The 20,667-nt window shown below is 45.4% G+C and overlaps 1 protein-coding gene across 1 annotated transcript in view; it reads right to left on the bottom strand.

Annotated features, from left to right (window-relative positions):
• The window catches only part of AGBL1 (AGBL carboxypeptidase 1), a 707,263-nt gene that overhangs the window by 521,408 nt on the left and 165,188 nt on the right, over positions 1-20,667 (bottom strand). Inside the window, exon 10 of the mRNA XM_063448878.1 lies at positions 9,679-9,795. Coding sequence (XP_063304948.1) covers positions 9,679-9,795 — 117 coding nt within the window. The remainder of the gene's footprint in view (positions 1-9,678; positions 9,796-20,667) is intronic.

Below are 20,667 nucleotides of genomic sequence, written 5' to 3'. Positions count from 1 at the left end.
TGCGTTCCAGCATCTTATAATATCGCTTTCGATCTCCTTTGTGGTACTCACCATGCGTTCCACCATCGGCTGTTAATGCGGAAATGTCCAGTACATGTCTTACATTTCAAAAGATATCATTTAAAATCTTAAGATTGTCCATAAGAGTTTGTTTTGTGCCAGAGTCCAAAAACACGGATAAATATTTACATGCATATGGAAAATATATGTCTAATAAAATATTTAAAAAAACGAAGTGGCAGTAAGTGAACACACACAAGAAGCTATTGTATATATTATACTCATATGTATTTGCTTATATATACATATATATACATCTACATATATACACATCCTTGATAAATGCAGCCAGTAGGTGTTGAAACGTTGGGGGGATTGGTGGCTCGAGTTTCTATCTTGAGGCTTATGATATTTGGATAATTACAGTGAGGTTTACGGTTTGCCTTTTTGTTGCTTGATCTTTTTATGTATTGATTGTTTTAGTTGTTCAATAAAGAATTTGTATTATTTATTGTGGCTGTTATAGTGTGCATTCTGTACCTTGTATAGATTGAATTGATCTTTTATCATTTCCGTAGGATTGGATGGCAGTATTTTGTATGTTGTTTCATCCTGAAGAAGTCTTTCTGCTTCTACTATATATTTTTCTTTAAACAAGAGAACATTACCACCTCCCTTATCTGCGGGTTTTATTATGAGTTTTTTTTTTTTGTAAATGTTTAAGTGCCTTCATTTCTTTTATATAATTGTGGATCAGATTTATGTCCCAGTACATCCCACAGAAGCTTTTGATACATTTTTTTTGGTAAATGGCTGGCAGTTAGTTAGGAAGATGTGTAGTAAATATGCTGTTTCTAATACCAGCAATGGATGGGTACATTAATGAAATTGCGCAGGTTAAATACTGTTTTATAACTTAATAAACTTAGAGATCTACTTAACTGTTTCAGAAGAAACATGGCCCCTATAACTTTTAGTTCAACAATCTAAAAAAGCATTCCTTGATTCGGTATATTCTTTCTTAATAAAGTGCCTCTAAACTATTTCAAAGAATTCAGTATTATCAACAATTAATTTCCAAGACTTTAGAGATCTTTTTGCTCCACACATTACTTAAAATGTAAACTCTGTATACCTTAACTATTGCCCCCAAACTATTTCATAAGTATGCAAACTCTCACTATTGGTGACATTATTACATTCCAACGAAACAGGCATGAGCTGTAAATGTTATTTGGACTCTTCTATCACAGATTCTCACATTATATACAATCACTCTCTTGGTCCTGCCACTTTCAATATGAAAAACTTGAATTCATAGACTTACCATCTCCTGTGTGTACTACTACAGCTATATGCTTATTGGCCTGACTTATAAATATTTGATGGGTCTTCAATCCATGCAGACTGCTACTTCCCATCTCATCTATATTACATATCCTCCCAACTGAAACAGTAAACAGTGGGAAGTACCTAATGTCCGCCCCCCGGACCAACATTGGTGGCGATTGGGACACTAATAATAATAATCAGGGGAGAAGACCTAGTGTGCCACCTCAAAACCCCCACTCATGGGCAGCAGAAGGGAGCTCTAATTAAATAAACAATGGGGAGTGGACATGTCCACACCCTCCCCCTAAAAGATGCATGACCAGGGATGAAGAGGAGATGGCTATGGGTGAAGAGAAGACAAGTTTGAAAAAATCGGCAAGTATAATTTTTTATTTTAAATGTAATATTTTTTTGCTCCCTCATTGTTATAAGGATGAAAGGGGTAGATAGAGTCTTTTAGTTTTAATGGTGATGGCTATGGGATTCAGGACCCCTAGCCACTGGGGGTAAATGGGTGGACATGCTACTATTTATAGTTAATGAATGAATTAATTAGTACTCACATTACTTAAAATGTAAACTCTGTATACTTTAACTATTAGGTTTAATTAGATCCTTCCCCTGAATAATAGTATTAGGGTCCCAACCACGTCCAATTAGTGGGAACTGGGGGAGGCTGGGGGGATATGATAGAAACATTTAAATACATAAAGGGAATCATCACAGTAAAGGAGGAGACTATATTTAAAAGGAGAAATGCAACAACAAGATGACATAGTCTTAAATTAGAGGGACAAAGGTTTAAAAATAATTTCAGAATGTATTACTTTACTGAGAGGGTGGTGTATTCATGGAATAGCCTCCCAGCTAAAGTGGTATAGGTTAACACAGTGAGGTAAATTAAGCATGCGTGGGATAGGCATAAGGCTATCCTAGACTTAAGATAAGGCAAAGGACTAATTAGTATTTTGAAATATTAGGCAGACTAGAATGGCCTAATGGTTCTTATCCGCCGTCACATTCTATGTTTCTATGTTTCTATGAGGCTAATAATTTCTCCTATAGCACAGCAGCCATGTGTGGGAGTGGGCAGGACATAAGGACCAACTGTTCATTTTATTCAGTAACCTGTCTATACCCCATTGCTTATTTTAAAGTCCCCTGCCTGGTGCCCAAGGGTGGGGTATGGACAGCGGCAGGGCCGGACTGGCCCACCGGGATACCGGGAAATTTCCCGGTGGGCCGCGGCACCTGGGGCTGGGCTGACAGCCCTTATCATGCTCCTGTGATCCCGGCCGGCCATGCGGCCACACAGGACCCCATGGGAGCAGGGGGAGCCAGGCGGCCGGCATAGCTCACACATGGCCGGCCGGGATCATTAAAAAAATTTATAATAATTTGTGGCGGGGGCGGAGCTTGCTTGCGGTGGGGGCGGGGCTTAGCATGCGGCGGGAGCCTGGCTAAATGCAGCATGGGAAGCAGGAAGGGGTCCCTGCTTCCCCAACAACCAGCCTCCAGGAGATCCAAGCAGGAGGTAAGAAGCAGGTCAGTGTGTCTGTGTGTGACTGCCTGTGAGTGTGTGACTGCCTGTGAGTGTGTGACTGTCTGTGAGTGTGTTACTGTGTGTGTGTGTGACTGTCTGCCTGTGTGTGACTGTCTGTGTGTGTGTGTGTGTGTGTGTGTGTGACTGTCTGTGTGTGTGTGTGTGTGTGTGTGTGTGTGACTGTCTGTGTGTGTGACTGTCTATGTGTGTGACTGTCTATGTGTGTGACTGTCTGCCTGTGTGTGTGTGTGTGTGTGTGTGACTGTCTGACTGTGTGTGTGTGTGTGTGTGTGTGTGTGACTGCCTGTGTGTGACTGTCTGCCTGTGAGTGTGTGACTGACTGCCTGTGTGTGTGTGTGGCTGTCTGCCTTCGTATGTGGTTGTCTGCCTGTGTGTTTGACTGTCTGCCTGTGTGTGTGTGTGTGTGTGTGTGTGACTGTCTGTCTCTGTATGTGTGGATGTTTGCCTCTGTGTCAGTGACTGTCTGCCTCTGTGTGTGTGTGTGTGTGTGTGTGTGTGCACATCTGCTAGTGAGGGAGCCTCTGTGTGGGCCTGCTAGTGAGTTTGTGTGTGTGTGTGTGTGTGTGTGTGTGTGTGTGCCTGCTAGTGAATGAGCTTATATGTGTGTCAGTGAGCTTGTCTGTAGGGATCATATGTGTGTGTGTTAGTGAGCTTGTCTGTAAGGAGCATGGGTGTGTCGGAGCCTGTCTGTGGTGAGCATGTGTGTACAATGAGCTTGTCTATAGTAAGCATGAGTGTGATCGTGAGCTTGTCTGTAGTGACCATATGTGTGTCAGTGAGCATGTCTGTAGTGAGCATGTGTCTGTCAGTGAGCTTTTCTGTAGTGAATCTGTGTGTTAGTGAGCTCTTCTGTAGGGAGCATGTGTGTCAATGGGCTTGTCTGTAGGGAGAGTGTGTGCGTATCAGTGAGCTTGTCTGTAGTGAGCCTGTGTGTGTGCCAGTAACCTTGTCTGTGTGCATCAGTAAGATTGTCTGTGTCTGTATGTGAGTATGCTTTACTGTATAATTTAATTACCCTAAAATAACTAATATTTTGAATTAGAAGAAGAAATGTATTAAAAAAAAATATATATATATATATATATATATATATATATATATATATATATACTGCTGTATCACCAGGGCTCCAGTATCCAGGCAATTGAAATACTTGGCTGCACTCTCAGATTTCCTTAAAACGTAACTTTTATTGAAATATTTAAGAGAAGATCAATGTTTCAGTCCCTCTTGTGGATTTTCGTCATGATCCTGATGCAAGTCCACAAGAGGGACTGAAACATTGATCTTCTCTTAAATATTTCAATAAAAGTTACATTTTAAGGAAATCCGAGAGTGCAGCCAACTATTTCAATTGCCTATATATATGACTTATGGGGCTGGTATATATTTTTTTTCCAGGGCTGCTTCGTATACCCAGTCCGGCCCTGGAAGGCGGCATACATACCGCGGTCGCAGGGGTTGCAGCTGCGAACGGGCCCGGTACTCCAGGGGGCCCGGCCGCACTGCACACCCCTGCGGCCGGGTACCAGCTGCCAAGTTGTTTGGCCCTGGTCCGTGCGGCAAACCGCCGGGGCCGCATATGGAGGGGTCTATCGGGTGGCTGTCAGGGCCACCCGATGGATATGGATTGTCAGGGGGCCCGGTCAGTGCTGGGCATTTTGACAGTGTGACCGGGCCCCCTGTAATGACATCACTGCTTCAATGCTTTCCTATGGTGATTTTACTGACACCGGATGTTCTAATGCAGAGTGTGAGGACGTCCAGCATCAGTTTTGCGACCAAAAGTCGCTTAACCACTAGGAATTGCTTCTAGAGGCTGTCTGATTGACAGCCAAAAGAGGCAGTCTTAGTCCTGCAAGGTAATCATTGCTGTTTCTTTAAAACTGCAATTATTTACTTTGCAGGACTAAGGGAAGCAGGGACACTGCACTCAGACCACTTTAATGAGCTGAAGTGGTCTGGGTGCCTATAATGTACCATCATAGGCGTGCGCACGTGGTGTGCCGGGTGTGCCTGGGCACACCCTAATCCCTGCGGCACGCCTATGTATTGAGACCGGCAGGGGAGATCTCGGGATCTCCCCTGTCGGCTCGTGCAGAGCCGGCGCTATCCGAGCGCCGGCTCTGCTCTAAGCCTCCCTCCCCACCGACCCACAGGCAGGGAGGGAGGCAGGAGAGGACCCGGGGAGCTCTTGCCAGCAGCTCCGCCGGGTCCTCTCGCGGGATTCTGAGCGTTGCCGCGGTTACCGCGGCAACGCTCAGATCTTGCGAGAGTGAACTCTAGCCTGCAAGGCTAGAGTTCACTCTCCACTGGACCACCAGGGAAGGCAGCAGCAGAAATGATCCCCCCTCCCAGGCATAATGTAAGAAGGGAGGGGGGATATTAAGAAATCTGCCCCCACCTCCACTGGACCACCAGGGAAGGCAGCAGCAGCAAGGTCCCCCCTCCCTACATAAGGTAAGAAGGGAGGGGGGATATTTACCAAATGGCCCCACACAATACACACAATCCCCCAAACATACAGCACACACACACAGCACCCACATACAGCACACAAACAGCACCCTCACACACACATCACCCTTACACATACACACAAACAGCACCCTCACACACACATCACCCTTACACATACACACTAGCAGCACCCTTACACACACATCACCCTTACACACACACACACACACACACACACTAACAGCACCCTCACATATACACACTAACAGCACCCTTACACACACACACACAGCACCCTTACACACACATACAGCGCCATTACTCACACATACAGCACCCTTACACACACAGCGCCCTCACACACACATCACCCTCACATATACACACTAAAAGCACCCTTACACATGCATACAGCGCCCTTACACACACACAGCGCCCTCACACACACAGCGCCCTCACACACACAGCGCCTTCACACACACTCACATCGCCTTCACACACACACAGCGCCCTCACACACACAGCGCTCTTACACACACAGCGCTCCTTAAACACACAGCACCCTTACACACATCGCCCTCACACACACAGCGCCCTTACACACACACACACACACAAACACACACACAGCAGTATATATATATATATATATATATATGCGGCGTGTGTTTTTGTGCTTTAGGGTGCACACCCTTATACAATAGGCTGCGCACGCCTATGGCTGTTGATAACCTAGTCCTAGACCATTGGCTCTGGGGGTTCTTTTGGCCACCCACAAAATCGAATGAGGCACCATGAGTACTTGATTTAAAGGGAAACTATAGTACCAGGAAACCCCCCTCCCTCACGTTGTCTTCTCCCTCACCCACCCCATAGTGCTGAAGGTGTTAAAAACCTCTATTGTTACTCACTTGATTCCAGCGTCGATGTTCCTTGGTGCTGGTTCAGACTCTGCCTCCACTCATGCGCAGCGTTCCCCGCATTAGTACTTTCTACATAATAAAGCATTGTAATGTCATGCATTCCTATGAAGTTTCGGGTGATGCTGGATGTTCTCATGTAGAGCGCGAGGACGTCCAGCGTCAGTTGGATGACCAAGTTTCACTTCACCACCCGGAAGTGCCTTTAGTGGCTGTCAGGTAGACAGCTACTAGAGGTGGCATTAACCCCAGCAGGTAATTATTCAAGTTTTTTGAAAATTGCAATAAGTACCTTTGCAGGGGTAAGGTACCTGGCGACTTCAATGAGCTAAAGTGGTCTGGGTGCATACAGTGTCCCTTTAACATTTACATTGTGAAAGCATCCAAGTCACTGCTTATGTTTGTTAATAATAATATTTTGCTAGTTTATATACTCTTTTCTAGATATCCAGCTGCATCCCCATTTTGTGTTTTAGTAAACTGGATTTTCATCTTTCTTTTGGATCAAGAACAGATATGTAAGGTGTCACCCACCTTTGAAACCCTACCATAAGAGTCCCATCTGAACAACACTTGTATGCAAAGAATCTGATTTTCTGGAATGGCTAAAAAATCTTTCACTTAACACCTGATTTCTGATGCAACCCTTTAGTAATTTTGGAGGCAAAAAGGAGAGTCAGCAAAGCGTGTTACCGTAATATTAATTTAATCCACATTTAAAAAAAACTTAAAACACCATAACTACTACAATGACTGTGGTAGCATGTGTGCCCAAGAAGATAGCTGACTGTCATTCTGGGGTTATGAAGGACCTTTTCCCCTAGTTTGTTGCAAAATTGGCAGAGCTTCAGACTGTTATTTTTTTGCCTTCTTTTGGATCAACAGCGTGTGAAAAGCTAAACTTGATAGACACGTCTCTTTTCAGCCTATGTAACTATTGTAACAATGTAAAGTAGTCAAATCATTTGGTATTACCTAGGATCAGCCGGGGGACAACCCTGCCTCTCTGCTGCTGGAGATCCCAGTAGATCTAATGCACAAAGCACTGGGGTACAGGACAAGTTCATTGTCATTGTGAAAGGTATGACCCAACACTCAGAACGTGGACCTATCCTATCGTGATAGCATGAAATGGATAGTAGGATATTGCTGGGCAAACCCTAATCCCCGCGGCACGCCTATGGAGTGAGACCGGCAGGGGAGATCTCAGGATCTCCCCTGTTGGCTCATGCAGAGCCAGCTCTAACCGAGCGCCGGCTCTGCTCTAAGCCCCCCTAACCACTGCAGTATGGAGGGAGGCAGGAGAGCACCCGGGAGCTCAACCAGCAGCTCCGCCAGGGTTCCTCCCACAAGCTAGAGTTCACTCTCCACTGGACCACCAGGGAAGGCAGCAGTAACAAGAATCCCCCCTCCCTACATAAGGTAAGAAGGAAGGGGGGATATTAAGTAATGTACCCCCACCTCCACCCCCCCACAATCACCCACACACATACAGCACACACACAGCACACACATACAGCCCCTTCACACATACAGCACCCACACACACACAGCATCCACACACATACAGCACCCTCACACACATACAGCACCCACACACATACAGCACCCACACACACACAGCACATACACACAGCACACACACACATACAGCACACAAACATACAGCACCCTTACACACACAGCACCCACACACACACAGCACCCACACACACACAGCACCCACACACACAGCACCCACACACATACAGCACACACACACATACAGCACACACACACATACAGCACACACACATAGGGCACACACACACATACAGCACACACACAGCACACACATACAGCACCCACAAACATACAGCACCCACACACACACACACACACACATACAGCACCCACACACACACACAGCACACACACACATACAGCACACACACAGCACACACATACAGCACCCACAAACATACAGCACCCACACACACACACACATACAGCACCCTCAATCACACAGCACCCTCTCACACACAGCACACAAACAGCACCCTCATAAACACACACACAGCACCCTCACACACACAGCACACTAACAGGACTTTAACAAACACACACACACATACAGCACCCTCACACATACAGCACCCTCAAACACACAGCACCCTCTCACACACAGCACACAAACAGCACCCTCACAAACACAAAAACAGCACCCTCACACACAGCACCCTTACACACACACAGCACCCTTACACACAAACCACCCTCAAACCACCCTCACAAAGCACACACACACAGCAGTGTATGTATGTGCGTGTATATATATGTGTGTATGTGTATATATATATATATATATATATATATATATATATATACACACATACATATACACGTGGTGTGTGTTTGTGCTTTAGGGTGCACACCCTAATGCAATAGGCTGTGCACGCCTATGTGTACCATTAATGAGGAAGCTGGATAGCAAGAGCTAACCAGCCTCCCCGTAATTAACCCTCACATTGCCAATGGTTTTTAACTATTTGTCCGCTGGCGCTGCCAGTGGGCAAATTGTTATTCAAATTATTGTTCGCTTAAATAAAAACAATTTTAAAATCATTTGCAAACATGCATCCTGCTCTATGCATTCAGTTTAAAAGTGGTGCTTTGTAAATCTTTCGAATTCTATACTTCATATAGAATTTTGAATGCAAAAGCACTGATTTTAATCCAAACACTGAATATATCAGGGCAATTGCTGCAAATTTGCTTGTGCCAACTGAATTCCGAAAGTATTTGGCTTTAGTAAATACGAGGATTGCCATTGTGGTCGGCATTTAGTCATTTTCATCTGTTTTTGTTCATTTTGACAAAATAAACTGTTTAAGAGAATAAAAGGCAATCCAACTGGAACAAAAATATATGTCTGGGCAAACCCAATGGTTTCTTAATAATAGGCAGTCTTTTTTGTGGAGTTCAGAGGAAATTAGAAATCTGACAAAGGCACAGGATAGTGCCGAAACATTGTATTTTCCTCTGAACACCAATAATAGACTAGCTGTTATCAAGAAACCATTGGGTGTGCACAAATGTATGTTTTTGTTTCCAAAGACGGTCTTTAAGACCAATGTAGAGAGATAAGGAACATTTAATCACATTGAAAACAGACATTGATTTTGGAATGTAAGAGACACACCGATTGAGCAGTGCAGAATCAGGCGTTTTCTGCCCTTTATATGTAAGCTTGCCAAACATGTGAACTATGATAGAAAAACACATGCAATCATTGACTCAAAAGGAGGAGAAAATCCCCATTCTATGTGTTTGCATGCACTGTTGAATGTACATTCTGAAAGTGAAGTTCACAGTTCAAATGCAGTATATATATATATATTCACATGTGACAGTACATCATACCTGTAAGCCATGAATGATCTCAGGGCAAAATGCCTTATACTGCTCTAAGTCCACATCAGGCCGATCTAGATTTGGCTTTGTCCTCAGTTTATTCAGATCAGTTTCTAAGTCATCATCCTACATTATGCACATGAAGAAGGTTAAATTAATACTTATGGAGTCAATGAGCATGATGTATATTTTACGGATGTCTGCACAGTACACAAAAAAAATATTGAGCTTAAGAACACTCTCACCACCAAAACAACTTCAGCTCATTGACATTGTCATGGCATCATCCGTTTCTGGCCACCACCTTACAGTTTTTCAAACAATTTACCCTTGAAATTGGTCCTGCTACCCCTGCTTCCCCTGGCTTTCATTCTCTTTGCCAGAACGACCATTTAACGATAAGTGTCATGATCTGCTCTTCTCTGTTCTGATGTCTGGACTTGGCTTCTGGTATCCAGTACTCTTTTTGCTATTCTTGCTTAGCTTTCTTGGGTTTTTGGTTTTCTATTCTATGTCTGGTTTTCTTTATGCTGGGATTTCTGGGTTCATTCCTATAGTTCGTCCCTGGATTTCCCAGTCTCCAGGTTTCCTTTAAATGTCTGTTTTATGTTACCACACCCGTTTGTTTTCCATCATTCTTTTCTGTTTCAGAGTCCTGCAGGCAGCTGCTCAAAGCTTCTGCCCTTTCTTGCAGGTAAGTGCTATATATGTCTACTTAGGATGTTTTAGCATACATTAGGCAGTGTAGGAACTGCCAGATATGGGGCACATTGGCGTTGTTGGCAGGCTTATGCAATGTATAATCATATAGTGTGACTAAATCCCCATGATTTTCATATGTAGTACTTAGTTATTTCTCCTCTTGTTTTGCCTATGTTATCTTGTCCATGTTATGTTCATGTTTTCCTCATGTCTTGTGTATATGTTTTGGGTTTAGCTTACTATCTTTTTCTGGTTCTGGGTTCTATTAGTTCTGTCTTGTTTTCATGTTTGGTGCCTCTCTAATCTATAATTGTTTCTAGTACTGGATACAATCTTGCTGCAGAGCCTCCCTATTCAGCTCCTGGGAAGTCTGTTTAATTTCCTAGTTCCTGGTATCTGCTGAAGCTGATTCAGGGTCTTGGTATGTGGCTGCACAAACGCTGGTGCTCATCACCAGAGGGCGTGCGGTTACCCTGCACCAGACCCTGCTAATCCACCTCCACGCTGAAGACTCCGACTTAACATCAGGCATAATGGGTCCCGGTCCTTGCTCCGCCGCCTGGACACGGTGTCTGGGTTCCGGGCACCGGACTACCACCCTGACAATAAGAAGGTGCTTAACACTCCTGCCTACATAATTTCACAAGCTAAAATTGTTATCGTAACACGACAATTTGACTCGTTTTATATGTTTGGTATCACATTTAAGGCAACATTTAGAAATAGTTGTAATCCTAAATAACTGTGATGCGTCCTGCTCATTTAGAGAACTTACATGCAATCTATCTGTGAGGGTACCTAAATAGTTAGATTTCAGACAGCAATTTTACTGTCTGGCTGTTTTTACCATTGATTGCATCAAAGATAGACTTTTGAAGAGATTTAAATTACATTTCTTTTTGTAAGAAAACTAGTAAAATAATGCTTTGTAAAAATGTTAGATTTAAAAAAAAGTTTTCTGGTTATCTACCCTGCAGATGCATTAATTCAAACGACTACACTATTTATTATGTATGAAATTGCTTCCTGCTATTTTTCAATGAATGAGAAGCAGATTAATTTCACTCTGAAGGCATGTTTCCATCTATGTTGCCAAATAGTTGATGGAAGCAGTCGCTATTAACAGCCAGTACTTAGTAGTCACTGCTAGTTACCAACTAGTCTCCAACCTTGTGTTTGTTTGTTTTTTGTTTTTTTTTTAAACCGCTATAATTTCTACTAACTAAAATATTGACCACTTGCTGGTAAAGTCAAAACACAATGCAGTGTAAGTCATCACCATAGCAACCACAAATATCTGATAAAAAAAAAAAAAGACTCACCTTGAGCATTTGTGCTTCACCCTGCAATTGACATTAGTTGCAGAAGTAGTGATAGTGTGTATATATATATTAAACTGTAATTTTGTGCTATGACCAGATACATATCTAGGGAACGTTTAAGTTTCATTTCAGCTATGTAAACTGTTCATCAAAATGACACATGCAGTTTAAGTATATAACAATAGAAAACATAAATCTTTACTTCTTAAAAGCAAACAGCGTTCAAAATGCATATGTGAGCAGCCATTATTGTATGCATTTTACTTGAAAAAACATACTTATAGATATTGGCCCAAGCACAACAGCAGATCTTATGACCATCAGCAGGATTTTTCATTGTATTTCATTTGGATCTAGCCAGCCATATTAGCACTGGCCCCCAAGGCTAAAAAATGACCAATGTGGACTTTTTTCAATTGTAAAAGTCAGACCAAAAGTTATTACTGAGCAGTCATTTACATAGGGCCTCACTGCTCTCTCTCCTCTGGGGTGACCTTCATGGGCCGCTAAATTGTCACTTCAGAATGTTTCATGATAATTAAAAGAGTACATCAGGATCTTGGGATAAGGCTAACACAAATCTTGAGTCAAAGATTTGTAGCTTTGAGTCCATGTACTAGTTTTATAAAATTCTATGGAATGGTCCTACAGGTTAGTAACAATGCAGACAGATAGCTCCCCTGGTATAGAGGAAGTGACACTTTCATACTTTAGCATAGCCTGCTCTGAGAATCAAGAGTAGAAAGGCTGGCCTTTGAACAGATAATAATTACGATTTGTTGAGCAGGTGATAGCAACAGTCAAAGAATGTGGAGACCAAGGAAAAGTGTCTATGGACCATAAAACTTGCTTCTTTGTGTCTATACGAAGAACACTGACTCTGAGACAGAAGGCCACACATCTGATTATAGAGAGGTTACCAAAAATACTAAATAGTATCCAGAAGCTAACTGCTTTATACATGATGCATTGTATGCTCACTTCTATTTTTCACTTTCTCTCTCACTTCCCTCATCATTAAAATCTCTCTATCATTTCACTTACCTGTTCCTGCTAACACCATCTTCATTGCTCCCCCCCTGCTCCCCTCATCTCTGTATTCATCACATGCACTTTACTCATATTTATCCAGCCTTTCTCCACACACCCCTCCTAAATACCTTAGACACAAGCTCTCATCCCCAACATTTAAATCTTACTCGCACCTTCTCTTCCTTTCCATCCTACTACTCCTAGCAGCAGGTGATGTCTCTCCAAACCCTGGTCCCTCCACTACTCAGCCACCTGGTTCAAACACCAGAAACCACAACAACCTAATACCCATTCCATGTAATTCTCACTATAATTCCTCTTTTAAAGCTGCCCTCTGGAATGCACGCTCTGTGTGCAGCACCTTTAAATCTACTTCTATCCATGACCTATTTATCTCACACTCGCTAAACCTACTTGCACTAACAGAAACATGGCTCTCTCCCTCGGATACTGCTACCCCTGCCTCACTGTCCTTTGGTGGTCTTCACTTTACCCACAATCCAAGACAAGCGGAGATTAAAGGTGGCGGTGTAGGTTTTCTTCTCTCACCCCACTGCTCCTTTAAAACCCTGCCCACCCCCCCTTCCCTCTCTTTCCCATCATTCGAAATTCATTCAATTCGCCTTTTCAAACCCTTCTCTGCTAACATTGCCGTCATATATCGTCCCCCTGGTTCCCCTCTCCTGTTCCTTGACCACTTTGCTGCCTGGCTACCCTACTTCCTCTCTTCCAACATTCCATCCCTAATTCTTGGAGACTTCAATATTCCCATTAACCCACCTTTAACCCCAGCAGCCTCTAAACTACTTTCAATTACTTCCTCCCTTGGACTATTGCAGTGGGCTAATTCTCCCACTCATGTAGCTGGCAATACCCTCGACCTTATTTTCTCCTATTCATGTACATTATCTAATATCTGCAATACTCCATTTCCTCTCTCTGATCACCACCTCTTATCGTTTGCTCTCAATTACCCCCTCAGCCTAACCCCCCTCAGCTCAGGAGGAACCTTAACTCTATTGACCTCCAGCAGCTGTCGGCTGACATTGATTCACAACTGCTATCCATCCCTTCCCTCTCCTGTCCTTCACTGGCCATCTCCACATATAACACTACCCTCACATCTGCCTTGAACACTGCAGCCCCACTCCAAACATGCACCTCGAGGAGAACACGACCCCAACCTTGGCATAATAAATCAACACGCTATCTGCAGAGTTGCTCCCGCTGTGCTGAACGCTCCTGGAGGAAGTCCCGCACCCAGGCAGACTATCTTCATTATAGATTCATGTTGCTTTCATACAGCGCAGCCCTTGCCCTCGCCAAACAGTCCTACTTTTCCTCTCTCATTAGTTCATGCTCCCGCAATCCCAGACGTCTCTTTGACACTTTTAATTTCCTTCTCCGCCCTGCTGTGGCCACCCCCAAAACTAACCTTACAGCTGATAGCTTTGCATATTACTTTACTGACAAGATTGAACAGCTAAGGAAACAATTCTCCCCTCCTTGCCGTTCTCTTTCTCAACCACACATAAATCATGCTTTCCCTACCCTTCAGACTTTCTCCCCAGCTACTGAACAAGAGGTGGCTGCACTTCTCCGTTCCTCTCGCCCCACCACTTGCCCACTTGATCCTGTCCCATCTCACCTTATCAGATCTCTCTCCCCTTGTCTTGTGCCTATCCTAACACACATCTTTAACTGCTCTCTCTCTTCTGGCACTGTTCCTGCTGACCTTAAACATGCCACTGTAATACCTATCCTGAAAAAAACATCTCTTGACCCGTCCTCCCCCTCTAACTATCGTCCCATATCCCTGCTCCCTTACTCATCAAAGCTTTTGGAAAGACTTGTCTTTACCCGTGTGTCTCACTTCCTTAATTCCAACTCTCTCCTTGACCCTCTTCAGTCTGGCTTCCGCCCTCTCCACTCTACTGAGACCGCTCTTATCAAAGTGACTAATGACCTAATCTCTGCTAAATCCAAAGGTCACTACTCCATATTAATTATCCTTGACCTCTCTGCTGCCTTTGACACAGTTGATCATGCTCTCCTCCTTCAAACTCTTCAATCACTCGGTCTCTGTGACTCTGTCCTCTCTTGGTTTTCCTCCTATCTCTCCCAACGCTCATTTAGTGTCTCCTTTTCCAAGGATACCTCCTCCCCTTGCCCTGTCTCGGTTGGAGTTCCCCAAGGCTCTGTCCTTGGTCCCCTTCTATTTTCTCTTTATACTGCCTCTCTTGGAAAACTTATTGCCTCTTTTGGATTCAACTACCACCTGTACGCTGATGACACTCAGATATACCTCTCCTCACCGGACCTCTCCCCGGCCGTCCTGCAACGTGTCACTGCTTGCCTCTCTTCCATCTCTGACTGGATGTCGTCACGCTTTCTCAAACGTAACCTCTCTAAAACTGAACTCCTTGTCTTTCCTCCTCCTAATACTGATCCTCCTCTCTCACTCTCCCTTCAAGTCAGTGATATCCACATAAGTCCATCCCTACAAGCGCGCTGTCTTGGCGTCATACTTGACTCTGGTCTCACCTTTGAGTCTCACATCCAGTTTGTTGCCAAGTCCTGTAGGTTCCAACTCAAAAACATAGCCCACATCCGCCCCTTTCTTACGCAAGATGCTACCAAGGAGCTTGTTCATGCTCTAGTAATTTCCCGCATGGATTACTGTAACTCTCTCCTGATTGGGCTCCCCAAAAGCCGTACTGCCCCGCTACAGTCTGTAATAAATGCTGCAGCTAGACTGATTTTCCTATCCAGTCGGTCCTCTCACACCTCGCCCCTCTGCCAGTCCTTACATTGGCTCCCTGTATCCTATCGGAGTCAATTCAAAGTGCTAACCCATACATTTAAAGCACTGAACAATTCAAGCCCCTCTTATATCTCTTCACTGATCCAGAGGTATGCCCCTCCTCGTACCCTCCGCTCTGCCCGCGACCACCTCCTGACCGCTGCTCGCACCCGTACGGCCAACTCGCGCTTGCAGGACCTCTCACGGGTGGCTCCTCTCCTTTGGAATAACTTGCCTACTGCCATCAGACTCTCCCCTAGTCTTCAATCATTTAAGAAGGGCCTTAAAACCCATCTCTTCAGGAAAGCGTATGGCCCCCCAGAGTAATCTCTCCCTTACATACCTGTCTCTTGCTCTCCTATGGGATAGTGCTTTGCTCTCTCCTCCAGCTCTGCTTCACTCCTACCTGATATTTCCTATCCTAATGTTTCTAATACCCCACCTCCTATAGACTGTAAGCTCATTTGAGCAGGGTTCTCTTCAACCTATTGTTCCTGTAAGATTTCTTGTAATTGTCTTATTTATTGTTACATCCCCCCTCTCAAAATATTGTAAAGCGCTACGGAATCTGTTGGCGCTATAGAAATGGCAATAATAATAATAATAATAATAATATGCTCACATAAACATGTATTTACATATGTTAAATCTGTGGGAGTTATGTGAGATGGATAATGTCATAAAATTCCATTACATAGTTTTCCACTCAATTTTAAAATTTGTTCCCATAATTGCTTTTTACATCCCCTAAATGATTAAGATTTAGAGTTGCTTTAAATATTATTAGTATGCTTTACTCACAAGCCATTACTCCGTTAAGTTGCTCCATTAACTAGAGAAAGTAAAGTCTGTTCCCAAACCACAAAATCCTACCATTAGTAACTCATCATTTCCAGCTGACGAAGTTTAATGGGTCCCATAGAGAATAATAGAAGGCAATAAGTACAAGTTACCTACTTTTTTTCTATAGAGGTCATTCAATTTTACCAGCTGTTATTGTCACTACAATTAAAACCTGCCTCCTCTTGGTGTAAAGAGAAAAAAGTCAGGTTAACAACTTCTAACTCTCCGGATGTCTCATAGGCGATTGTCTCTCTCTAATAGCAAATAAATAATTAAATATAAATAGTGAGGTCCCCCAGGACACTAAACAGTGGCCTGGCAAATTGCCCCTATCCCTTCTGTCATCCCCTGAGTGGCAAAGTGAATGGTAATTAATTATGGGTTAAGAGATGATCAATCTCAAGGCTTCTTAATTTATCTGCAGTCTCAGCAGCTCCCAAAAAAGGGGGTTTTACCCTTTATTGCTAAGTGGGACAGGAGAAGCCCTGCCTGCTCCTGGTCCCCAAATTGCCCCTCCAAAATATGTTCCTACCACATTATACTAATTTAAGACGGAGGATTTAAGAAAATAATCTAAAAAAAATCTTTGTTCACTAAAATGTCATACTTACCTTTTAAAGTCTTTAGCACTACAAAAAGAAATAGAAATCTGTCTTCAACCTATTACTTAACTGACTAGGTAGTAGGTCCTGCGCAGGCCAAAGACAAAAAAAAAGGCCTATAAAGGCCTCCCCCATCTTGAATGTTCAGTAAGAGTACAGTGATAGGTTGGTTTGGAAGCCAACAGTGCTCTGATGGGTATGGTAAAGTGTAATGTACAATTTACAGGGACATTTCACCATCCCTTTATATATATATGGGGATGGTGAAATGTCCCTGTAAATATATAGTTTAGTAGATATACCCAAATGAAAACATGCATGCACTAAATTAAGCATTTTTTAAACAACATATATTTTTCTCCAGCCCAACCTTTCCATAGTCTAATCAGACTTTCCAATGTTATTAAAGACACGGAGGCTCATATTATGCATAACTCTTTCTTTATTTCCTCAGCAGCAAAGATAGAGGAATATAAATATTGTCAAAAATGAAAGAAAAACTGTATAGGCATAACGGGTAGCCAATCACATGGTAGAGGAAGTGGCTATATAAGTCCTGTGTCTCCCACAATCCTCCTCTTTCTTTGCTGCTTCCTCAGACAGATAAGTGCTTTTGCTTCTCTCTGACTAGTTTTTGATAATCGTTTACTTGTATTGATTTTTCGTTGTGTACTGTTTATAACTTGTACGGTTTTTTTACCTGTTACCGCTAGCGTTCCCCCTGGGACCCCTTAGTGCTCTTCTCCCTCCCGGGGAGTCCTGTAGCCTGCCCTTCCCTCCTCGTGCTCCCGCACGGCTCCCGGCTCTGTGCCTTGCCGCGACCGCTCTATTTTCGGCCACGGCTGCGCACGCATTCTTCCCCGCTCGCGGGCGGGCTCGGCGGGTCGGGTGCACGAGCCCCTTCCCCCGCTGAGTGCCCGGTCGCGTGCGCCTTCCCTCACGTGCGGCGGCCATCTTGGGCGGACCTCGATCCTTCCCCTGTGCTGCCGTGCGGTCACCTTTGCTTTGCCGGGTCCCCTGGGAACGCTAGACGGTCTGTGTGTATCGCTTTCTGTGGGTTACTCAACCCTTTGCTATCCTTTATTCACCTTAGTGTCATTTAGCGGTTTATTTTCTTTAGCTGCCCACTACAGATTTACATCATGCAGGATAAGGAGGATGGGCCTACAGGTCCCCCTGGGGATTTTCACTCAGACAGTGCTGAGGGTGCTATGGCCTCCCAAGAGTTTCAGGCCATGCTGGAAGCCACTATGGCCTCCTCCATTCAGAAGGCTATTGCCTCGGCCATGGGAGCTGTTACTACCTCCTTTTCGCAATCCATGCACTCCCTGGTTTTGCCTACTCTGGCCTCCCCCGCCCCTACGGGTGTGGGGTCCCCCTCCCCTGCTCAGACTGTGCCTGGAGCCCGTAAGGCAAAGGCCAAGTCCAAACATGTCGGCTCCCACTCATCGATGCAGGTTCTACCTGCCATGACTGACACGCTTGAGGCGGTCACAGATGGCGCGCACCCCACGCGCAAAAGAGCCCCTGGCCGGGCTAAAAAGGCTAGATTATGGAAACGGGCTAGAGCCCTTGATGATGGGTCGGATACCGACCGGAGTGTGGAGGAGGAATCCGACTATATGGAGTATGACTCCTTTGATGATGATGAGGTATCTGGAGAGGATTTGCCCCTTACGGGTGTTAACCCATCAGAATCCTCCGCCAAGGCCCGGGGTCCAGTATTAGGCCCCTCTGGGGATGACAAAACGATCCTTGATCCTCAGGGTAATCCCCTGTTCGACCCAGACGACCTGCGTCACCCCCGGTCCGCTGAATGGGTTCCCCCGGATCATATTGCCCAGTATGTGGCCAAACGTATCCGCACACCCCTTTCCAAAGAGGGCCGGAATAAGCTACGGGCCGAATGCCCACGCCCTTCTCTCCCGGGCGCTGCGGGCAAAACCCCCGATATTGACCCACAGATTGCCCAGTTCCTGGGTAAGTCGGGCTGGAAGCCCAAAAAGGGTCTTGACAATTCCCTGAAGGGATGCCAGGACAAGATCCTGGATACGCTGGGACCCCTCTCGAAGCTCTATGAGCTTCTGGATGCTGCTAAAGCTGGGGAGTCAGTTTTGGACGTGGACGTGGCCATAGGTTGGGTCCAACGGGCCATATGCTTGCTGGGGAACGCCAATACGGCGATGTCTGCGGAAAGGCGCAAGGCGATACTATTAAAACTAGACCCTAAGCTGGCCACTATGACTGTGGCGGAACCTGACCCGACAGAAGAGGGTTTACTGTTTGGTACCTCCTTCGTGAAAGACATGGGCTCGTATGTCAAGACCTTCACGGCAATTGACAAGGCGCAGGCGAGCATGAAACGCGTGTTCGCGCCTAAGGTTTTCGGAGGGGCCGGGCGTAGCAGGAACCGTCCACCCGGCCGGGGTTTCCGAGGCGCATTCCGCGCCACCAGAGGTTCCTTTTTTCCCTCCCGGGGATTTCAAGACCAAAGGACCCCTCCCTTCTTCCCAGCCAGAGGTCGAGCTTGGGGCTCCAGATACCCCCGCAGTGGTACCACCAGCAGACGTCCTTACGGTGAGTACCCTTTCTTTCCCTCCAGTTCAGGTAGCAGGGAGGCTGGCCTTATTTTACCGAGAGTGGGCGAAGCTCACCTCGGATGCTTGGGTTCTGCAGTGTGTAAAGGGGTATCGCCTAGATTTTGTTTCAGTGCCTGTCCAGTTTTATTCCCCCAGAGAACTGTCCCTTCCACGGGAACAAGACGAGATGATCTCCGCGGAGGTCGGAGAGATGCTCTCCAAGGGCGCTATAGAGGAACTGCCGTTCGCCGCCAAGGGCTTTACGAGCAATCTGTTCCTGGTGCCCAAGAAAGGAGGCGGAATTCGCCCTGTAATAAATCTTCGTCCCCTCAACGCCTTCCTGCGTTACCAACACTTCCAGATGGAAGGTATACACTGCCTCAGGGACCTTCTGCGCCAGTCGGACTGGCTAGCCAAACTAGACCTGAAGGACGCTTACTTCACGGTCCCCATTGCTCTAGAATTCAGAGATTATCTCCATTTCACATGGCACGGGCGGCGTTGGCATTTCACCTGCCTGCCTTTCGGTCTCTCTTCGGCCCCCTGGTGCTTCACCAAGCTTCTGAAGCCTGTGGTGGCGTTCCTCCGCACCCGAGGGGTTCGCCTCATTGTTTACCTCGACGACATTCTGATTTTGTCCCAATCGAAAGAGGATCTCCTTCTGCACCTGGAATGGACTACCACCCTGCTACAGAAGTTGGGTTTTCTGATCAACTGGGACAAATCGGTCCTGGATCCCGCCCAGTCCATAGAGTTCCTGGGGTTCAGAGTGGACTCCGTCCAACAGTTCCTGTTTCTACCGAGTTCCAAGGTGAAGGCCATTCAGAAGGAGATTCGAAGAGCTCTGCGTGTCGCAGACTTGTCCATCAGACAGCTGGCGAGAATAATTGGCCTTCTCGCGGCCTCTATTCAGGCGATCTTCCCGGGCCCACTACACTACCGGGCCCTCCAGCGACTCAAAGGGTCACACCTTCGGTCAGGTCACTCCTACGAGTCTCGGATACGCTTAGACGCAGAGTCCAGAGACGAGCTGGTGTGGTGGTTAGCACACATGGAGGCGTGGAATGGGAGAGCCATCTTCGGCTCCATCCCGGACGTGGTGATCGAATCAGATG

This window comes from Pelobates fuscus, chromosome 3 (genome assembly GCF_036172605.1).
Source record: "Pelobates fuscus isolate aPelFus1 chromosome 3, aPelFus1.pri, whole genome shotgun sequence".
Classification (NCBI taxonomy): Eukaryota; Metazoa; Chordata; class Amphibia; order Anura; family Pelobatidae; genus Pelobates; species Pelobates fuscus.
The sequence above is the reverse complement of the archived record's forward strand: the minus strand, read 5'-3'. Positions and strand labels throughout refer to the sequence as shown.